The sequence below is a fragment of the Mugil cephalus genome, chromosome 4 (genome assembly GCF_022458985.1).
Source record: "Mugil cephalus isolate CIBA_MC_2020 chromosome 4, CIBA_Mcephalus_1.1, whole genome shotgun sequence".
NCBI classification, from domain to species: domain Eukaryota; kingdom Metazoa; phylum Chordata; class Actinopteri; order Mugiliformes; family Mugilidae; genus Mugil; species Mugil cephalus.
In genome coordinates this window covers 8,410,493-8,429,270 of record NC_061773.1, presented here as the reverse complement: position 1 = coordinate 8,429,270, position 18,778 = coordinate 8,410,493, and the positions used below count along the sequence as shown (strand labels likewise).

The 18,778-nt window shown below is 39.8% G+C and overlaps 1 protein-coding gene across 15 annotated transcripts in view; it reads left to right on the top strand.

Moving 5' to 3' along the window:
- atp2b2 (ATPase plasma membrane Ca2+ transporting 2) overlaps nt 1-18,778 on the top strand; it is a 102,757-nt gene that overhangs the window by 66,932 nt on the left and 17,047 nt on the right. For 7 of the 15 annotated variants that reach the window (XM_047581948.1, XM_047581947.1, XM_047581945.1 and 4 more), the window contains exons 4-12: nt 1,454-1,711; nt 2,086-2,211; nt 3,355-3,480; nt 3,827-3,859; nt 5,315-5,407; nt 7,449-7,490; nt 9,486-9,650; nt 10,746-10,960; nt 11,335-11,577. In XM_047581948.1, the coding sequence (XP_047437904.1) occupies nt 1,454-1,711; nt 2,086-2,211; nt 3,355-3,480; nt 3,827-3,859; nt 5,315-5,407; nt 7,449-7,490; nt 9,486-9,650; nt 10,746-10,960; nt 11,335-11,577 (1,301 nt within the window). The remainder of the gene's footprint in view (nt 1-1,453; nt 1,712-2,085; nt 2,212-3,354; nt 3,481-3,826; nt 3,860-5,314; nt 5,408-7,448; nt 7,491-9,485; nt 9,651-10,745; nt 10,961-11,334; nt 11,578-18,778) is intronic. The other 8 variants (XM_047581951.1, XM_047581957.1, XM_047581958.1 and 5 more) reach the window with 6 other exon arrangements.

The following is an 18,778-nucleotide window of genomic DNA, read 5'->3' as shown; positions in this document are numbered from 1 at the left end:
GCTAATAAGACACACACACACCATCCACAGACATTCACACATCCCTTTCTGCTGGTTTACTGTTTTGTTTATTAATAGGTTCAGAAATAGAAGCTGGTGGGATGACTTAAGTCTCATTTACATATGAAACGTGCTGGCTGCAGCTGAATGAAGAGGCTCTTAATTATATATGTATTAAAGACACAACATATAACAACAAAAAATGAACTAGAGAGAAAGTACTGTCAGTTTACATCAGTGTGGTTTTCCAACATGGCAAAGTGCCTTTGATGCTTACATACATACATACATACATACATGATACACGTGCATTTATTTATTCACTCATGTGGTGCCTCGTGGTAAAAGGTTCTGAGTCAGCTGCATGTGTTGTACTTTATCTGGCTTGGGTGTTTTGGCACTTCAGCACCATGGACAGCTACACATTCGCTCCATGGCTGTGTGTCTTTTTTGTTTCCCCTGACATTACCAAACAATAAGAACTGTACGTTCAGGACCATGGACAGCTACTACACACACTAAGTTACTGTGTGGTGACCAAGCAGGACTGAGTTAAATGGGTTTACCTGACACACTCATGACAACTTTTTATTTTTTATTAATCTTCAAGGAGATGGGTCAGTCATTATTTAAAAGAGAAAAGATTCAGATTCAGATTAACTGAAGAAAGAATTCTGTGACATAAATGATTTTTCTGTTAATAAAACAACACATATTGTACATCAAAATGTAAATCACTACAATGTGTCCTTGTTCCTGCTATAAGCATGAGTGCATGCAGTAGGTGTGTATTTGTACTGGTAGTTTAAGTGCATGTAGAGTCCCCATTTAGTGGACATCATATCTACTTGAACTCCTTTGTAGTGTCCATCCCTTATTTTTTACTGATTTTTACTGATGTCCTAGGGGACCAAGAATCTGCAAATCAAATCACTTTATTTGTCATACACAAGGAATTTGCTCTCTGCATCCACATAGCAGTGGACCACTTTTTTGGGGGTGCGTGCTCAAGGCACCTCAGCCACAGATACAGTATTTTGGGAAGCAATTTGGATTTACTGTAGTGAATATAGGTTACCACAGTGGACAGGGATGCACTAAGAAAATAAGGAGAGGACTAATGGCACAAATACACTACCATGTGCTAAAGACTTACAGACTCTTACCGTGAGTCTCAAGCTATCATTCAGGCTTTGCTTATTTTTTTATATATATAATGTAATTCCACACACAGTCATATCTGTCTTACGTTTTTACAGTCCCCAGTTTGTTTTTATTTTGAAAATATTCCTACACTTGTGTAACAGACAAGTATGTGCCTGTGACTTGTATTTTAAAAGAAGAATACTTCAGTTTGTTTGAGTTTAGGAAAGTATAGTGTGATAGTGTGATTGCAAATGTTCATGATCTATATGATTAACTTCACCTTCCTGTCACTGTTGCAAAACTGCAGTATGTGGCGACGCAGCAGGCGCAATGGAAGGAGAGGGTGAAGCTGAGGCTGGCTGGATCGAGGGCGCAGCCATCCTGTTGTCTGTAGTGTGTGTCGTGCTGGTGACGGCCTTCAATGACTGGTCGAAGGAGAAGCAGTTTCGTGGACTGCAGAGCCGCATCGAGCAGGAGCAGAAATTCCAGGTTGTGCGCGGTAGCCAGGTCATACAGCTACCTGTGGCCGATATAGTGGTGGGGGATATTGCACAGATCAAATACGGTGAGTGTAACGGACCAAAATTAACCACACTTCCAGGCATACTTTTAATAGGGTTGGCTAGGACAGACATTTTCAATGATTGCCTTGACTGACTTCTCCTTTGTTCAGTTTAAAATCATTTTCATGGTTCATAAGCTGAAAATAGACTTCCTCCTAATTTCCAGAAGGGAATTATAGTTAAGAAGTCCACCTTTAGCAATTAAATTTATTTAATCTACAGGCAATTTTGTAGCTGCACTCAGAACAATACGTACACCTTTTCCCTCCTTCTTTCATCGTGTACCAAGAACATACCATGATGTGAGTTATCCATAGGATTTGTGATGCAATATCAACAGTCACACATAGCAACTCAGACATTTCTGTTTTTGCAGGTGATCTGCTTCCTGCTGATGGAGTGTTGATCCAGGGCAACGACCTGAAGATTGATGAGTCATCACTGACTGGAGAGTCTGACCACGTCAAGAAGTCTGCAGACAAGGACCCCATGCTGTTGTCTGGTATGTTGAAAGCTAAAGCTCTGGATGATATTGAGAGTGTACGTGTCAGTTTTCTTGCATGTTGTTTTGTAAAGTGGAAAACAACAAAAGTTACAAAGCATTTTTATCAGCTGAAAAATTCTTTGTAACTTTTGTTGTTTTCCACTTGGGCAAATTTGTTATCCTTCAGATAAATGAATTACAGAAGTTCAAACGTCTAAATACTAATAATACTTTTACTGTGCTGTACTGCTCCACAATGGTGACAGCCGCTCAGATCCTCAGAGAAATAATTCACCTGCTATTACCAATGCTTATACAACAAAACAATAATAATAATAATAATAAATTCCTAGTCACAGTCATGCCATTTGCAGTTGTACAATTCTTAGAAATGAGGGCTATCACTGATAACGGAAATGTGGGTTAATCTGATCTCACGTCTTAGTATTTTTTTTCCTGTGGATAATTAGCTGGGTGCCTTTTTGCAGCCTTCCTTAATTAGCCTCATATTCACCTACATTGACTTGCTATCCCAAAGGTTAATGATTTTCGTTGTGTGTCTACTGCATATATATAAATGCACACACGTCTAAAGCAGTCTGCAAAATGTTTGTACAGTGACACACTTTCACAGCTTTGAGCTCTCTACTACGGCACCCCTGATTTCAAGTAAAGTGAATGAGGTTAAATGCTCACGTTTTTCATGTTTGAGGTGCTTTCTCTGTACGACATTTTAGAATTTAAATCTTTGAAATACACGCACTAGTCCCTCAATTTTAGTTCAGCACAGAAGAAGAGCACAGAATCAATAAAACATTAAATCAACCAACCAGTTTCCTCAGCAGCAGCCGAATGTTCTTAGTTGATCAGGTCAGCCATACGTGTTTTTACAGTATATCCAGCTTTACTATTGAAAATGGAGCACCTCACTAGCCAATGGATATGTTAACAGACTGTACAAAGTGATTTAAAATTACTATTTGCTGTAATGTCACTAGCCTCTGTCTCAAGACTCATGAGATGGAAGTGTCAGACGATTGAGGTCAACATCCATTCGCCCCAAAAGTGCACATTCACACAATGACACATTTTAAGCAAACACACAAAAATGAGTCTAATGTATGTGTAATGTGGTACTGTAATGATCTGCACTTTGTTCAGGGACCCATGTTATGGAGGGTTCAGGGCGCATGCTGGTGACCGCTGTCGGTATCAACTCTCAGACTGGAATCATCTTCACCCTGCTGGGGGCGGGCGTAGAGGAAGAGGAGAAGAAAGAAAAGAAAGGTAAGATCACTATGTCCTTACATATAACATGCTTCATGAGATTTTTCCTGCTCGCTCATTTTTTTATTTTTATTTTTTATTTTTTTAGCTTTCCTTGATATCATAGGGGTTTTTATACAATATGTTTACAATGGACCAAAAGTCCATTTGTTCAGTTTGGTTTAATCTGTGTGTGTAGGAATGTGTAGTGCAGTAGCTGACACTAAGCTGAACATTTATTAATTCTATATGAGTATGGTGGTGGTGGTGGTGGTGGTGGTGGTGGTATGAGCTTCAGTATCCAGGTTCTGTGGGTTTAGGTGCATTATTATCCTCACTCTCTTATCGTTTCCAATTTGCCTCGAAGGAGGGGCAGTGGAAGACGGACACCAGAATACAGGTAGAGTATCATCTTTCTCTGACCAGTCGGAGTGATACTTGATCCTTGTGACCTTTAACCTCTAGTGATTCTCAGTAAAACACCGTCACCCCTTCTCTGTAGTAAAGCACTCCTGCTCCAGTTTGATTCCTCACTTAAAAAGAGAAGCCTCATGATCACAACACTGCATCTTTTTAAGTGCTGACAGATGATACATTTCACAATGCATAATCCTCTCCCCCTATAACAGGCACGGCACTCATCAAACTAACTAGCTAGCATCCAACATCAGGCCTGCTTCATATACATGTTGAATGCCATAAATAAAATTCATCTCATTGTTGTGTTATAGAACAATGAGATGAGAGTGGTGGCCTTGCGGGTTTACAGCACATGTACCAGACAGTAGGCAGAATACACTTTCATGAGATGTTATTTTAACATCTTACCTGTGCTTATGCGTATTCTTACATTAGCTGCGTATTTCTGCAGTTTCAACGAGTGTCAATACCACAGTAGCTTACATGGAGAATATACTTGGTGTTTCGAAGCATCCTAGTTGCGTGTTGTCTCCACCTGCGTTAGAATAATAACTTGTCATGTTATAAAAGGTACCGGTCAAACGTGTAGATGTTAATCTGATCTGAACGCTAACAAATACTGTCAGCTGTCTTCTTTCGTTGACCTGTACAACCTCTCAATACGAAAACCTCAAGAAGCTACGTACTTAGCGACCGTCCAACAAGTTTCCTTTTCATGTCATCATTCATGACATAAATCGGTTTTAAAAAACAGAATCGACAATAAGTCAAAGAAAAAATGTTTTATCCTCCTCGTCTTGACGTTATTAGTTTGTTGCTCCTTAACTGGTTGGCACATGTGTGTTGCCCTTGCTAATAGATCCCTCTTTCGTTTTTGTTCATTTTGCACTGTTTCTGATTTTCGGCTCCAATTATGATTTTGAAATGCTAAGATATATTGCAAGAATAACATGGTTTATTTAGACGTCACATTACCAAAACGCATAGACAAAACATATGAAATGAATATAGGTCAAATATAAGCACTACAGTCGTCATATATGATGGATGCAGCATATCGAAACAAAGATCTGACAGATTCTAGCTCTGTATAGAAGTTTTCTCTATGTTATGTTCAGGTTTCATGTTCCATGTCTGTCCCTTGTTACTCTCGTTTGTTTATTGACATTTTACTGAACCTCTTACTTCCAGTAGATTGCACCACGTTGACATAAAATAACAATAACTGCATTTAAAATTCATCCTGATCACACAGTTTTCACATACAGTCTACATATGCTGAATCTCTTAAATGTGCTATAACCATGTTATTTCTGTTCACTGTCTTGTCCGTGCGCACGTGCGTGGTTGTGTGTGTGTGTGTGTGTGTGCGCGTGTGTGCGCGTGTGTGCGTGTTTTTGTTCATTCATGTTTGGCCCTCATTGTTACTGGCTAGACTGCTCCCATCCCCCTATCCACCCCATTGCAACTATAGCCACGGATGGGGCTGCAGGCATTAATGCCCCTGGCAGTGCCAGCCTAATTAATGGTAGGTTGACAAAACCTCTGATCTCTGACCTCTTTCTGTTGTGACTTTTGACTCCTCCTACCTTCTCCATTTGCCTCCGACCGTGGCTGTTCACCTTCCGCTCTGTTCTTCCTTTTGTGTCACTTCTGTATCCATGCTGTCACTGCATGTCCTGTTTAATTATAGAAATTGTGTTATTCTCTTTGTGCTGTCTTTTTTCTTGTAATGCCCTTAATGTATGTTGTAATATCCTATAACGACGACATAAACTTTATTAGGCCTTTGTAATGTCACATATAACGACCCTCGTGTGCTTGTGAGCGATAACAAGGACAACAACTAAGGTTCTGAAATACATATAGTGTCTTGAGAGGAGTCATCTGACATTTTGGGAAGTACACATACTGCCTTTCTTGCTGGGAGTCAGACAAGAAATAGTGCAGTGTTTAACCCTTGCAAATGGTTGTTTGCACATTTGTTTTGTTTTTAATAATTGGGATATGTGACTAGATGTTGTTAGATGCTTTGTGTTTCCCTCTATAACAAGAATAACAAGTACCTTACATTTCGGTACTTTTTGCTCTTGTATTAAAAGTTATCGTGAATGAAATACATTTAATATTCGTTTAGATTTCTGACAGGATAGAAGACACCAGCTGATGAACAGTGAAATCCTACCGTTGGGCCATCTCTTTTTGTTGAGTGTCCTCAGAGATCACTTAGTGCAAATCCTCTACTTTTGTGTTAGAAAGACAAGAAAAAGATTAACTATTCATTGTTGCGCTCTTATCGCCGTCTCCTCTGAGAGCAGCCCCGGAGTGTTTGTATTCAAGGCGAGAGGTGCGAGATTTGCGCTGTAATGGTGACCTTGTGCTGTCCTGGGCTGGAACGGAGCGATTTGTCATCTTCAGCTTTATTGTGACTCCAGGGACGTGGAAGTGAAATGAGCCTGCTCTGGTCTGCTGGTCTTGCAGCTTTACCTAAATAATTATTTCAGAGACATTTGTACAGTATCTGCCTGCTAACAACACAAAAGTTGTATAGTTATGTACTAATAGTTTGCGCCGATAAGGGTATCAGCATTGCAGTGAATAATAATTGTTGTATACAGTACGTTTGGATGGAAAGTGTAAGACATTTAGTTGCATCTCTTTCATTAGCTTGCACACTGCTATATCTGTATTTGTAACAAGGCTCTTGGCAGCTCTGAGAAATTGCCCACATGTAGATACTGTTGTGGTTGATTGAACTGAACATTTGAAGTTTTGATTAGGTACAGTTTTGTCCCTTAACTTAGATTTCAGTTTTCCTCCAGTCGTTGTTATGTAACTTTGCCATGTGGGAGGCTTTTCCTTTAGGCTCTCTCTCTCTGTTTGTGTTGTTCACGTCTCCAGTCTGCTTCCCTCGAAGTGTGTGATCTTGCATGTGCTTCGTGAACTCTTCTCTTATGCATGCTGTGTCTTGTTTGTGTGTATCGCACATGTGTGTTGGTGGTGTAGGCTCCCTCACTGTCAGTGTTCAGTGTAATTGCCGTATCTGCCGTTTTGTCTTATCTCATTCAATAACCTTGACAATTGGACTCATATTATTGATAATGTGTGTGGAATTACCTGTGCTCATTGTGTGAGTATGTGATTCGAAGCGACAATTATAATAAGTCAGGCGAAAGTGTGCAGTTTTTACACAACATTAACACATATTTTAATTTCATAACATAACTGCCTGGTTATTTGCTTTGGCAGTAATGCAAAAAAAAAAAAAAAAAAAAGATTTTCCCTTTCCATTACCAGAAAATCTGCACACTAAATGATGTCTGCGTTAAGTGTTAGAATAACAAAATTAATGTTGTTAACTCCTTGCCAGTGGGTGTAGTTACATAACATCACAAGCCTTTCTATGTGACTGTCACAGAGATGTTGTATTAAAAGTCATTTTCCTGTCTCCCTGTTTGTGTGATTTTTTTGGTTCTCGCTGTTTGCGTTGTCCCTGTGGTGATAATTTGTTGTTGACTTGTCTGCCTTGGTTATTTTTGTTGTTACTGTCTTGTATGTCTCCATCATAGGTAAAATGCAAGATGGCAATATGGAGGGCAACCAGATTAAAGGTAACCAAACCACATCTTCCACTCTCTCCTCCTCTGCCTCCTCCTCTCTCATTCCTCTCTATCCCACTTCTCATTTTTATCTCCCTTACATGATGTGTACTGTAAGCTGTGGGTCAAATGTGGGTGGGAAATTGTACATTACTTTAGTTATCTTAACCTGCACTGTTCTTAATAATATACTCTGTCAAAGGACTGTGCGGTACTCATCCAGAATGGATTTTAAGGAGTTTCACACTGATACGGTGATGTAGGATACTGTGCTTCAGAATTAGACCTTCTATTTGACCCAGGTCTTACCCACAGTGATTTTAGGTTAGAATCTCATCTCTTTTCACTGTCTGTCACTGATGTGTTGTCCCCGCTCTGTCGTTTCCGTTGCTGTCCTTGTTTTGTTGTTGACTCGTCTTGTTTGTTCTGAGAGAACCGCAACCTGTCCCTCAGCTACCCTGTGTCTGCCTCATTCGAGTCGCCAAAACTCACTTCCTAGTGCCCTCGTTCAGTTACACACCCTTTCCACTGTTTCATGAGGTTTGCCTTACGCAATGTGACACAGATTGTTGTGGGATTAAATGGATAATTTGATGTTTTATTGTGTTGTGACTAAATATGAAAATGATAAATGCTCATGCCACGTTGATGCCTTAGAATAACATATTGTGTTTGACGGTCAAACACCATCAAGCAATTAAGTTCTTAATGAAGTAAAGCAGAAAAAGTAAGTTTTGACATTTCAGCAACTTGTGAGCGTGGCAAAATACAAACGTTTCATTACAAATACATTTTCTTAGGTGAACTAATTCGCTTATCTAATAATAACTTTTAAAATTTCAAGTATTACTCTACGGCTGCATATGGCTCCAAACTGATTATACTCTGTCTTGTGTTATGGGGATGGAACAGCACAATGCACAGCAAAAGAATATGACAAATGTTCAAAATGAAAAGGTTTTTCATGACCATCAGGAGCATGTTTCATTGTGATCGGGAGACTGGGCTGAAATGATTCGTTCTAATGGGTTACATTAACTGAGAAGTGCTGATTGTGTGTGTGTGTGTGAGAGAGGAATGGGTTTTACTGCCTCCTTTTTTTACTCCTTTTTTTTGTTGTTTTTTTTTTTTTTTTTGTAGAAGCACCTGTATTTGCAAAACCATAAAACAGTTTCATAAAGTTGTGTAAAGTGGATAAAAAATATCAATTACTCTCAAATTGAAAAGAGAGATTCCAGATATGAAAAGTACACGGACCATTCTGTGATTCACAAATGGTCTTTAATGGCTACTTTTATTCACTCCTTTTTTTCATTAATGATTTCAAGCATGCTGCCTTTCTCTTTCTTTTTGTAAACTATATGATGAGATAAGTTGTATTATATTTTATAAACATACATCAACAACATGGCATTTATTTATTTTCATTTACATTTCAGTTATGATATTTTCTTGGATTAGACCCTTGGATCCAAACATTTCCAGTACGAGATCAGATTGACTTTAATCCCCGCTGGACATAAATCTATTTGTATATTACTCAACATGTTAAGACTTAAATTCTATTTCTTTCAATTTCTCCAGTATATGATCTCTTCAATGTTGTTGGAAACTTAATTATTGTGCATTGTCCTTCTCAAATAAAGAAATGTGATCTCTTCATTTCCTTATTATTTTTCTTATCGTTTTTCTGGGTGGGTGTCGCATTGTGTTTTTTTCCCACTGTATAACTCTAATCTTTTTTAAGTCATGTTCTGTATATTTATGTAAAGCACATAAATTATTCCTTCTCTGCTTATGAGACATGCAGGATTTATTTATTTATTTTTTTTTAGTTTGATGGCCTAAATTTAAATGACATGTCAGTTCTGAATGTACCACAGCTAGGGTCAAACATGGGTGTTGTGGAAGTCCCCTCTCTGTCCGCGTTTCCTTGGCTTCCCTCTCTTCATTTGTCCATCCCCATTACCAATGCTTGTGCGGTCTATTTTTTTGTGGTGTTTACAGTGAAGAAGCAGGATGGAGCAGCTGCCATGGAGATGCAGCCTCTAAAGAGCGCTGAAGGTGGAGAGACTGAAGAGAAAGAGAAGAAGAAAGTGTCAGCTCCGAAAAAAGAGAAGTCTGTCTTGCAAGGGAAGCTGACAAAACTGGCTGTCCAGATTGGCAAAGCAGGTACAGCATATTGCACTTAGACAAGTCTGTCACTCAGAAAGTCTTGTCCCCCTCAGAAATATGTTGCACAGATGAGGGACACTTTTAGTCGCTTGAAGCAATTACAGCAGTTAAGAATTAGTCAGAAAGGGGAATAACAGATCCACCGTCAGGTGACTTGCTGAATCATGTTAATGGCAACAACTGAGCTTCTTATGCAGCTGCAAGTCTTTTAGTAAAAGATGTCTACTTGCCCACACAGTTGGTGTCCTTCCAGCAGTCACGTCGTACTGCAGACCAAACGATGACAATGAAAATGGCTCGAATAAAAACCGAAAAATTACTACTCACTTAATATGTTTGCTGTTTGGGAAGTTAAAGAAACCTGACTTCCAAGGCCTTCATCCATGCAGCTATATCCTTAGTAGCATAGTTTTTACGCTGTGCTACTATAGAGGCTCGGGTGATGGGATAAAGGTGTGGTGTCAGTACAGTGAAATACTTTAGATGGCATTTCTATGAAATGTTCATGGACTCAGAGCCAGTGCTTAATTCTCAAAATGGATAGGGTAGATGATTTGTTTCGATTACATACATTATTGATTACGTACTGGATTACGTATTGGACTTTGTTTAAGTGTCTTATAATGTTCGGCCCTTATTGGCAATGTTTTAGAGAGGTGTACGTTCATCATTTACCATTACACAATTCCCACTGATCGATCTAAATGAACGCTCAGTGAGCAATTCAGAATAGCACATGATAGTTAAGGGTGAGTTTTTAAGTAAGATTATCGAAAATTTAATATGTTATTGGAATGTGTGTTTGTGACAGTGGCACGCATGCACGTGAGGCAATCTTTTTAAATGTTCTCTATTATAGCTCGACTTGTCAAAATGTCAGTAAATAGCGACTAAGCTTTTAATCCCTCTTTGACCTTTCTGTGAGGACTCTTTTTTTTCCCCTGCACTTTTCTGTTTTTGTGTTATCCCATTCTAAAACACATGCATATTACAGTAGGAAGTATTAAGTAGGAGTATTAAGAATCACATGATATTACACTGAGCTAAGGGCAAACAATGTAACTGACATCATTCATCGACATCTTTTTCCAGGTTTGCTCATGTCAGCCATTACAGTCATCATCCTGGTCCTGTACTTTGCCATCGACAACTTTGTAATTCAGGGGCTCACTTGGTTGCCAGAGTGCACTCCCATCTACATCCAGTACTTTGTCAAGTTCTTCATCATTGGTGTTACTGTGTTGGTGGTGGCTGTGCCGGAGGGTCTGCCACTGGCTGTCACCATCTCCCTGGCCTACTCTGTCAAGGTAAGAAAGAACCACCATGTAGAGTGCATGTATTGGAGCACAGCGCTGGTGTTGTAAAGTCCATTCACACATTGTACATACAATATACTCTGAAGGTACTCTGAAATAATGTCATCACAGCATTAATGTGCGAATATGGAAACATTTAACACAGATGTGATGTGAAGCATACGTGAGAATTCAGTCTTAATTGCTATAGGCATTTATTTCTTTTTTTTAATTTGAATAATGTGGATCAAGTAAATAGATCATTATTTATTCACGGACATGTACTGTACATTATCACTACTGGTGTTTAAGGATTGCAAGAGCATCACAGTAACATTCAGCCATCAATCTTTTCAAATGCGGCACATTGTTTTTTCTACCAACAGAAAATGATGAAAGACAACAACCTTGTCCGTCACTTGGATGCATGTGAAACCATGGGCAATGCCACAGCCATCTGCTCTGACAAAACAGGCACGCTAACCACCAACCGCATGACAGTTGTACAGTGTTACATTGGAGATGTGCACTACAAAGAAGTCCCGGATCCTGGAGTTCTGCCCCCGAAATCACTGGACTTACTGGTCCATTCCATCTCTATCAACAGCGCCTACACCACAAAGATTCTGGTAAGCGAACCTGTGATGGCATCCAGTTGTCACTACTGTAATACTCTTACAGTAAGTCTCATTCTCTGATATTCTGTTGTACTAAAACATTATGAGACATGGTTTGATATTTTGAGGTAGCACAGCTTACTCTGTGTGAGTGGTAAAACCATATGAAGACAGCAGCTCTGAAACAGTGAGACAGGTTTGCGGTGCTGTCTTCTTGGCAGAGCAGGCAGTCACTGTCCTTGGCCGCTGCTTTAGATTCATCAGGCATTCACTCAACTTGTCACCTTGAGAACCGTTGTGTAATTTCGTCTTATCTGATATTCAGAGCGTAGCAGACTGTAATTGAATCCAATCTTTCTAAGTGCTGGAGATGGTGTCTTGTTTACAGTGAATACAGCGAAGAGCGATTTTCTGTAAGACAATTAGATGTGCATGCAGTAAGAAATAGATATATGGACACGTAGACTCACACAGACCATTTGATGTTCTAATCGCACAATCTGAAACCTGTTTGGATAAATATTTGTTCAGGCCACAGGTTTGAATCATTGTTTCCATATTAAAGGACTTGGTCAAATATTCTGACAGCAAAGATTGCCAAGATCAGGATGTCTTCAGCCTGTTAGAACAACATGCCTGAGTAATCCTTTTCCTGGCATGGCCGTGTGCACTCACCTGCTTAAATACACACACACACACACACACACACACACACACACACACACACACACACACACACATTTTTTGTGCCCCTGTGTGAGTCACCATCCTTGTAAGGTCCTGTAGAGGCTATTCATCGATGGCTGATCAACTGACAAATGCCCTCATGGAACGTGTTTGTGGAATGAGCCGAGCAGCAGGACATCTGCGGTAGAAGGATCCCACAGATTTTACTTCCTACCCCTCAGGGCACCGTCACAGTTGTGGTGAAACTTGAGTGTCATGGATATTTCACGATGGAGAAGTATCAGCCTACTCTTATTTTAGCTTTGCCACACCTCTGTGCCATTCCTTGATAGGGTATTTATTCCCCTTTAGTATACACACGTCTCCAGAATGAACCTGACCTCCACACCACACATGCTGCACTTTCTGTCTGCACTCATTAATATGGAGTCTTTCAATTTCTAAGTACATTTTACAGTTCCAAATACCAAATAATGATGCTGTTTTAATCGTGGGCAATAGAGCATGAGTTTACATTGTTTATTCATATTCTTATTCTGTGATGAACAGTTTGTAGTAAAAACTTGTAGCTGAACAAACTGATTGTCTCATACTAGAAAGATACAATATATGTTGTCTCAAATACAAATGAATGTGGTTTATGTTTTGTAGTCTAAACTGTACCATCAATTAATATTTTACCCATGCACAGTTGTACAGTTTTACAGTTGTGGATAAAATTGTCCTGTTCAGAATGTAGATACTTGATGCTACGGCGAGTGAGTATTATTTTCGCTTCTAAATGACCATAAAGAAAAGTACATGTATTATGAAATAATCTTTCCTTAGCTTTCAGTTCTTTTTCTAACCAAGACAACCAACATTCACAAGATTTTATCCCTTTTGAAAAAACCCAGAGGGAGACTTTGCAGCATTGCAGGTGACCATTGTACCTTCACAACTGTTTAGCTCAGTGGAATTAAACAGTGTCAGATCATGGGTTTATAGTATGTGGATTAAAAGATAAAATACATTCGCAATTTCTTTTCCTTATTTTTTTCACAAAACAGATTTCTTTATGCACTGAAGTTGAAATTAAATTTGGGGTAAACATTAAATGAAATCAGATTACGTACAGCACTGTTTGTAACCTTTTGTATTCAGTAATTAGCTGTAGAATATGCTGAACTTTACTTTAACTATTTATTCATCTATTCCAAAACACACGTCGCATTGGACATGCCCACACACATGCAGCAATTAATTAATTTATGCATTCATGTGCTAAATACGCAGTACATTTGTGTATAAATATAGTCCAGAATGTAGATGGTACAGAACATTTTTTATTCATGCGCTGATGGTTCTTTACGTAGAATGATAGAAAGTACAACCAAGAAGGACGGATGAAATTAAGGAATGAAGAGAACTCAGAAAACAAGATGCAGAAGAAGATTTCTGAGGAATATTTAGAGCATCCCTCTTTCCCTCCACCAGCCGCCCCCACTTGCTCAGCGCCACTCCAGCCCTGCAGTATGCTGGCTGGTGTGTTCTTATATAAGAGGCCAATCCTGTGGGATGCCAGGGTGGCTATGGGAGTCTTTGATGGCCACCATACAAAGGCACAAAGGCAAAGAGGCAGGCTTTGATACCCGGATCGGTCCCCCTAGTGCCTCTGTGTCTCCACATAAAGACTATTGTAGACAGAAAAGAAGCCTCTTCCTCGGGGGGTAAATCACACACATTTACACAAGCAAACCTTGCAAATAAATAGTATGCTGTATGCAAACTCCTACCCACTGTGGTAGATACTGTATTCTGAAAAGAATCCATACACATGTAGATTCTTTACATGCTAGTTTTCCTTAGAAGTCAAGCTTGTGAAAAGCATTCAATGACGTTGTTTCAAAGAAACGTTACTCATGACAGTAACCCTGAAAAATCAGTCGTGTCTTTGTTTGTTTTCTTTTTATTCCATCTTCCCTTCATTTTACTTATGTGTGTGATCCAGTAAAACTCTCTGTAATGCAAAAGGAAGCTGTGTGTGGATGCCTGTGTACTTGCACGCGTAGATCACTCATACGCACCTCTGTCACATCAGACATAATGTCACTGTAAGAGGTATTCATATCACAGGTGTGTGTTCTCACAGCACAGTGGTGGTGTTTAGCACGGCTGTGTGAATGTCCTGAGAGCTTAATTTTGTGTCGTAGCTTCAGCCACTTCAGGTCAGTATCCAGTCAGGAACGAGAGAGAGAGAGAGAGAGACAAAACTCCTTAACCACACAAATGGATGACCTCAGATCTGAAATGAACTGCGTCGGTTTTGCAGTGAAGCCTTCATATGATTAGCTGTCGCTCACAGTGCTTGTGTCTCCTGGACATTGCAACTTGTTGTTTGCTCAACATGGAGGAGAGATGAGAGTGTCTTGGATGTCTTTACCTTGAAGCACGCATTGTCCCCATGTTTGGAAAACTCAGCAATACCCACAGTAAAAGTGAATATACTAATCTTCTTTTCTCTTTCTCATTTTTTATTCTCATCTCTATCTCACTTGCCATGATCTTTTTTTTAAAAAAAAAAGATCAGTAATTAGCATTTGTTGCATTTACGTAGACTTTGGCAGGTCATCTGCGAGTCATGCATTAAAGCAAATACCCAGGGTTCCACAATAGCATATTTTTGGAGATTGCATCTCTGGAAAAGGGAAGGAGCGATGAGCATGCACATGAATGAAAAATAACATAGCATTTAATTTGATGTGCATTGGTATTAATTTATATGAGCCAGAATAAAGAGGGCTGTGTTAGTGTTTTGGTTATAAGGTGGTACCTTTTGTGGTGTTAAGTTACTTGATACGATGTTTAATTAATATTTGCACTTTATTTCTTGTCAATTTGATTTTTGAAACAGTCAATATTAGAAAGGCAAGTGATTGATGTAAAGAGACATGGTACGATATGGGCAGAGGTGGAAGCTGAACCCTAATGGTAATCAGGCCTGAATGTGCAGTAAATATATAAACAGAGGCAAAGCAAGGGTGGGGGCAAATATGGAGGAAGACAGTGATGGGTGGGTTGATGGATTGGTGGATGATTAGTTAGATGGCTGGGTGGATGGGTGGATTGGGGAAGAAAAGGAGGTGCACGCGAGAAAACACAGTCGCGTGACAAGTGTCCTCATCACGGGCTGGAAGACGGTTTTACAGCCCTCCAGGACGCCTCCAGGCCTTATCCCAGTTGGCTGGTACAGTTCTGTAGAGAGCTACAGTATCATCTACTCGTACATGCAAAGAGGGAACGAGAGGGATGGTGGAGACACAGAAAGTTGGAGAAGAGAAAGCCACAACAAGGAAAGAGAATGGATAGTGAAGTGAATGAAACAGATGAGAAAAATGATGGATATGTAAGTAACGCAGTTGACGTTTTGGACTGGATTGTGAAGAGAAGAGAAAAGAAAAGAAAAGTGAGAGAGAAGGAACAGGAGGGATGGATTAAGGAGAGCCCCAGGTGGAATAGGAAGTAAAGTTGCCAGCTCTCCCTCTGGCATATGTCCTTGCCTGCAGGAACACCCAAGGACCAGGGAGAGGGCAGCTGGTCCTTAGCCACGTCCAGACCAGGACGTGCCAAAAGTAGCCTGGTCATGCCAACGTTGGGCATCCCATGCCAGCAAATGTTGTGTGCGTAGAAACCCACGTCAAGTTAAACCTCTGTGGAATCTCTGAGGGAGGAAGGCAGCAGTGTGGCGGCTGCATTATCTGTTTATGCGTCTCTGCCTTTCTTTCGTTATTGCAGCAGCTGTCGGCCCTTACTCAGCAATATTTCTCCATTGTGACAGGAGTTGGAAATGGCAATTATTTAAATCACCATGATAAACTAGAAAATTAAGCAATTTATTTGTAAATCCATTTGCAGTGTTTAAAACTTTTTAACAGGCCGCATTAACCATTCATTTTGTCTGCAATGAAGGCAGCCATTACACTGAATAGATAGATACAATAGTGGATTACTATTCTCCTCTACACCCGTTCACGTAGTAATGATCATTTAAATTTCTAACAAATGCTTTGTGGTTTTCAGGGAGTCATTTACGTTTCGGTGGTATAAGTTGATGCCCTCTGGTTGGAAGCCTATTCACCCAAACACTTAGCAGACAGTGCAGATGAGGCCATTTATTCCATTCTCTCATTAGCCAATGACAAGCAGTGTCTTCCTGATGTAATCATTGGTCATTAGGAAAAGGCATTAATTCTGTTATTTACCACAAACTCAGTATAAAGTATTTATGCGCTTGTCTGTGTCTGCAAGACACACAGCTGGACAATAACCAGATATGTCCAATTACTAGGTGAGGAAGGACCAGCTCTCTGATTGGGTTTTAATGATTAATGAGGTTTTAGATGACGTTCTCTCTAAACCCCTCGGCTGGACCCACTGGCTCCCAGAAGCTGGAGCTAAAATAACAAATAAGGTATTTGTCAGCCAGAATGAATCAGTATTGATTAATATTCAAGGAATTGCGGTTTTTGAGCTGCTAAAGCAAATATTGAAAGCAGATACATTACATGGCAGAGGAATTCAACTTTGAAAGAAGTCTGACCTAAACCAAGTTAACACGTGTTCACTTCACCCTTTGTTCTGAGAAACTATAAATATGCCCTTTTTATGAGAGGATCAATCAAATACATAAACAGAGAGACAGATGAGAGTGTATGTTGTATCTTATACGCAGAGATGACAGAGAAAACACATTATAGAGATACTCTCTCTTTGTTTTGTTTTACCATTTCAGCCTGGTTGTCAGCATCTCACCAACACTTAAGCGTTTTCTCCTTCTGCTCTTTCAGTCACGTAAGAAATCAACATTAACACAACTTATTAGCGCTCACTATCAAGATGTTGTTAGCGCGTGGACGAGTTCTTTCTTTAGACGGAGAACATGAGCGCATCAATTCTAACAAGCTGTTAATGTGATTAACTATACTGCCGACGCAGATTTTTCTGACTGCGGCAAATGTGGAGAAAAGAAAGCACCGGCTATGAAGTAAAATACAAAATGTTAAGCTATCGTTTTAAATCTCATCTTGGATGGAGTCTCGTTCAGACGCCAAGCAGCAAGCCTGCAGTCAAGCTATTTTGGGGCAAATAGCGCAGACTGGGGGGTGTCTGCTTAGCAGCATGGGTGAAGCATTATATGCAGTGTGCTTTTGACTTGCTATGTGTGTGTGTGTGTGTGTGTGTGTAAGAGAAAGAGAGTGTACCTGACAAGCTGTTCTTGTGAGTGTAGGTGTCAAGTGTGCTGTAGGTACTATGCAGCAAAACCTCAGGGAGACTACTTGTCACCTCAGTGCCAACTAATAGGGATCCACTGGATGCAAATGTATCATGGTGTACAATGAAAATTATGTTTCATAATGCTGACTAATAATTCTTACTGCCAGTGGTTCAGCATTTCAGCACCATCTGAATTCATTTTGCTTAAACTGTGAATATTTCCTTTTAAAGCTAAACAGTCATACATTGAGTCAGACTTTTTTGGTCATTTTTCAAGCAGAAATGAAGAGTGGGCATTTTTCATTATTGTCTGTGATTTTCTGTTATTTCATTTAGTGAAGTTGGAAAGGTTTTATTTTATCTTAAACATCTTTTATCAGCGCTAAAATGAAATCAACTGGGGAATATGTGATTGTGTGAAGAGGCATGTTATGTATAATGACAGAATGGGTGGCACACTCCTTAGATGTGTCCGACCACATGAGCATCAGTGTCACGACAACGGTGCATGTGTGCGTACGAGATTTTAACCATAATGAGATTTGTTCTATCACAGTGGCAGATGGTCTTTCTATATGCTTTGTAGCTTCATAGCTAGTAATTCTGTGTGCAGGGTCTGGGCAAAGAGACGTGTTTCTAAACGTGAGTGAGGTCCAGAAAATATTAATAAATAAGGCTCAGGGAAAAAAAAAAAGATGAAGAGGGAAACACAAAAAATTTAAGGACATGTGTGAAGTGAGATGAGTGATAATCCTGTAAGAGAATCACAGCCAATGAGTAAGAATCCCCAAGTGGTGGAGAGCGCACCCTCTCTTTTCCCAAGTCTCCTCTTCCAAGTGTGCTAAGCCCGGCGTGTTACCATGGCAACGCCGAGTGTTCAGCAAGATGACCATATGCGCACGCTCGCACATACAGTAAGTGTGTGCGCGATTGTGCACACACACTTACTGTAGCACCTGACCAGACACATGTACTGATTTGACTGATTTTCTCTCTCTCTCTTTCACACACACACACAACCTAACGATACAAGTTGTCTGATAATAATCACAAACCAGCTCTGAGGGGGAGGGGAAATTGCTGCCTTGACATTATGCACATTCCGGTGTGACATTTTCTGCTGCTTTTTGGTAAACAACAATTAAATCAATCGTTGGCAATTTTGTAAACTTCGGTAATTGAGTGTGAGAAAAACCAAGACAAATGTTCTTCTATTTGATATCTGTATTTTTTTTCTGTGGCAGTAAAATGAGCATTGTTGTTATTTGGTTTT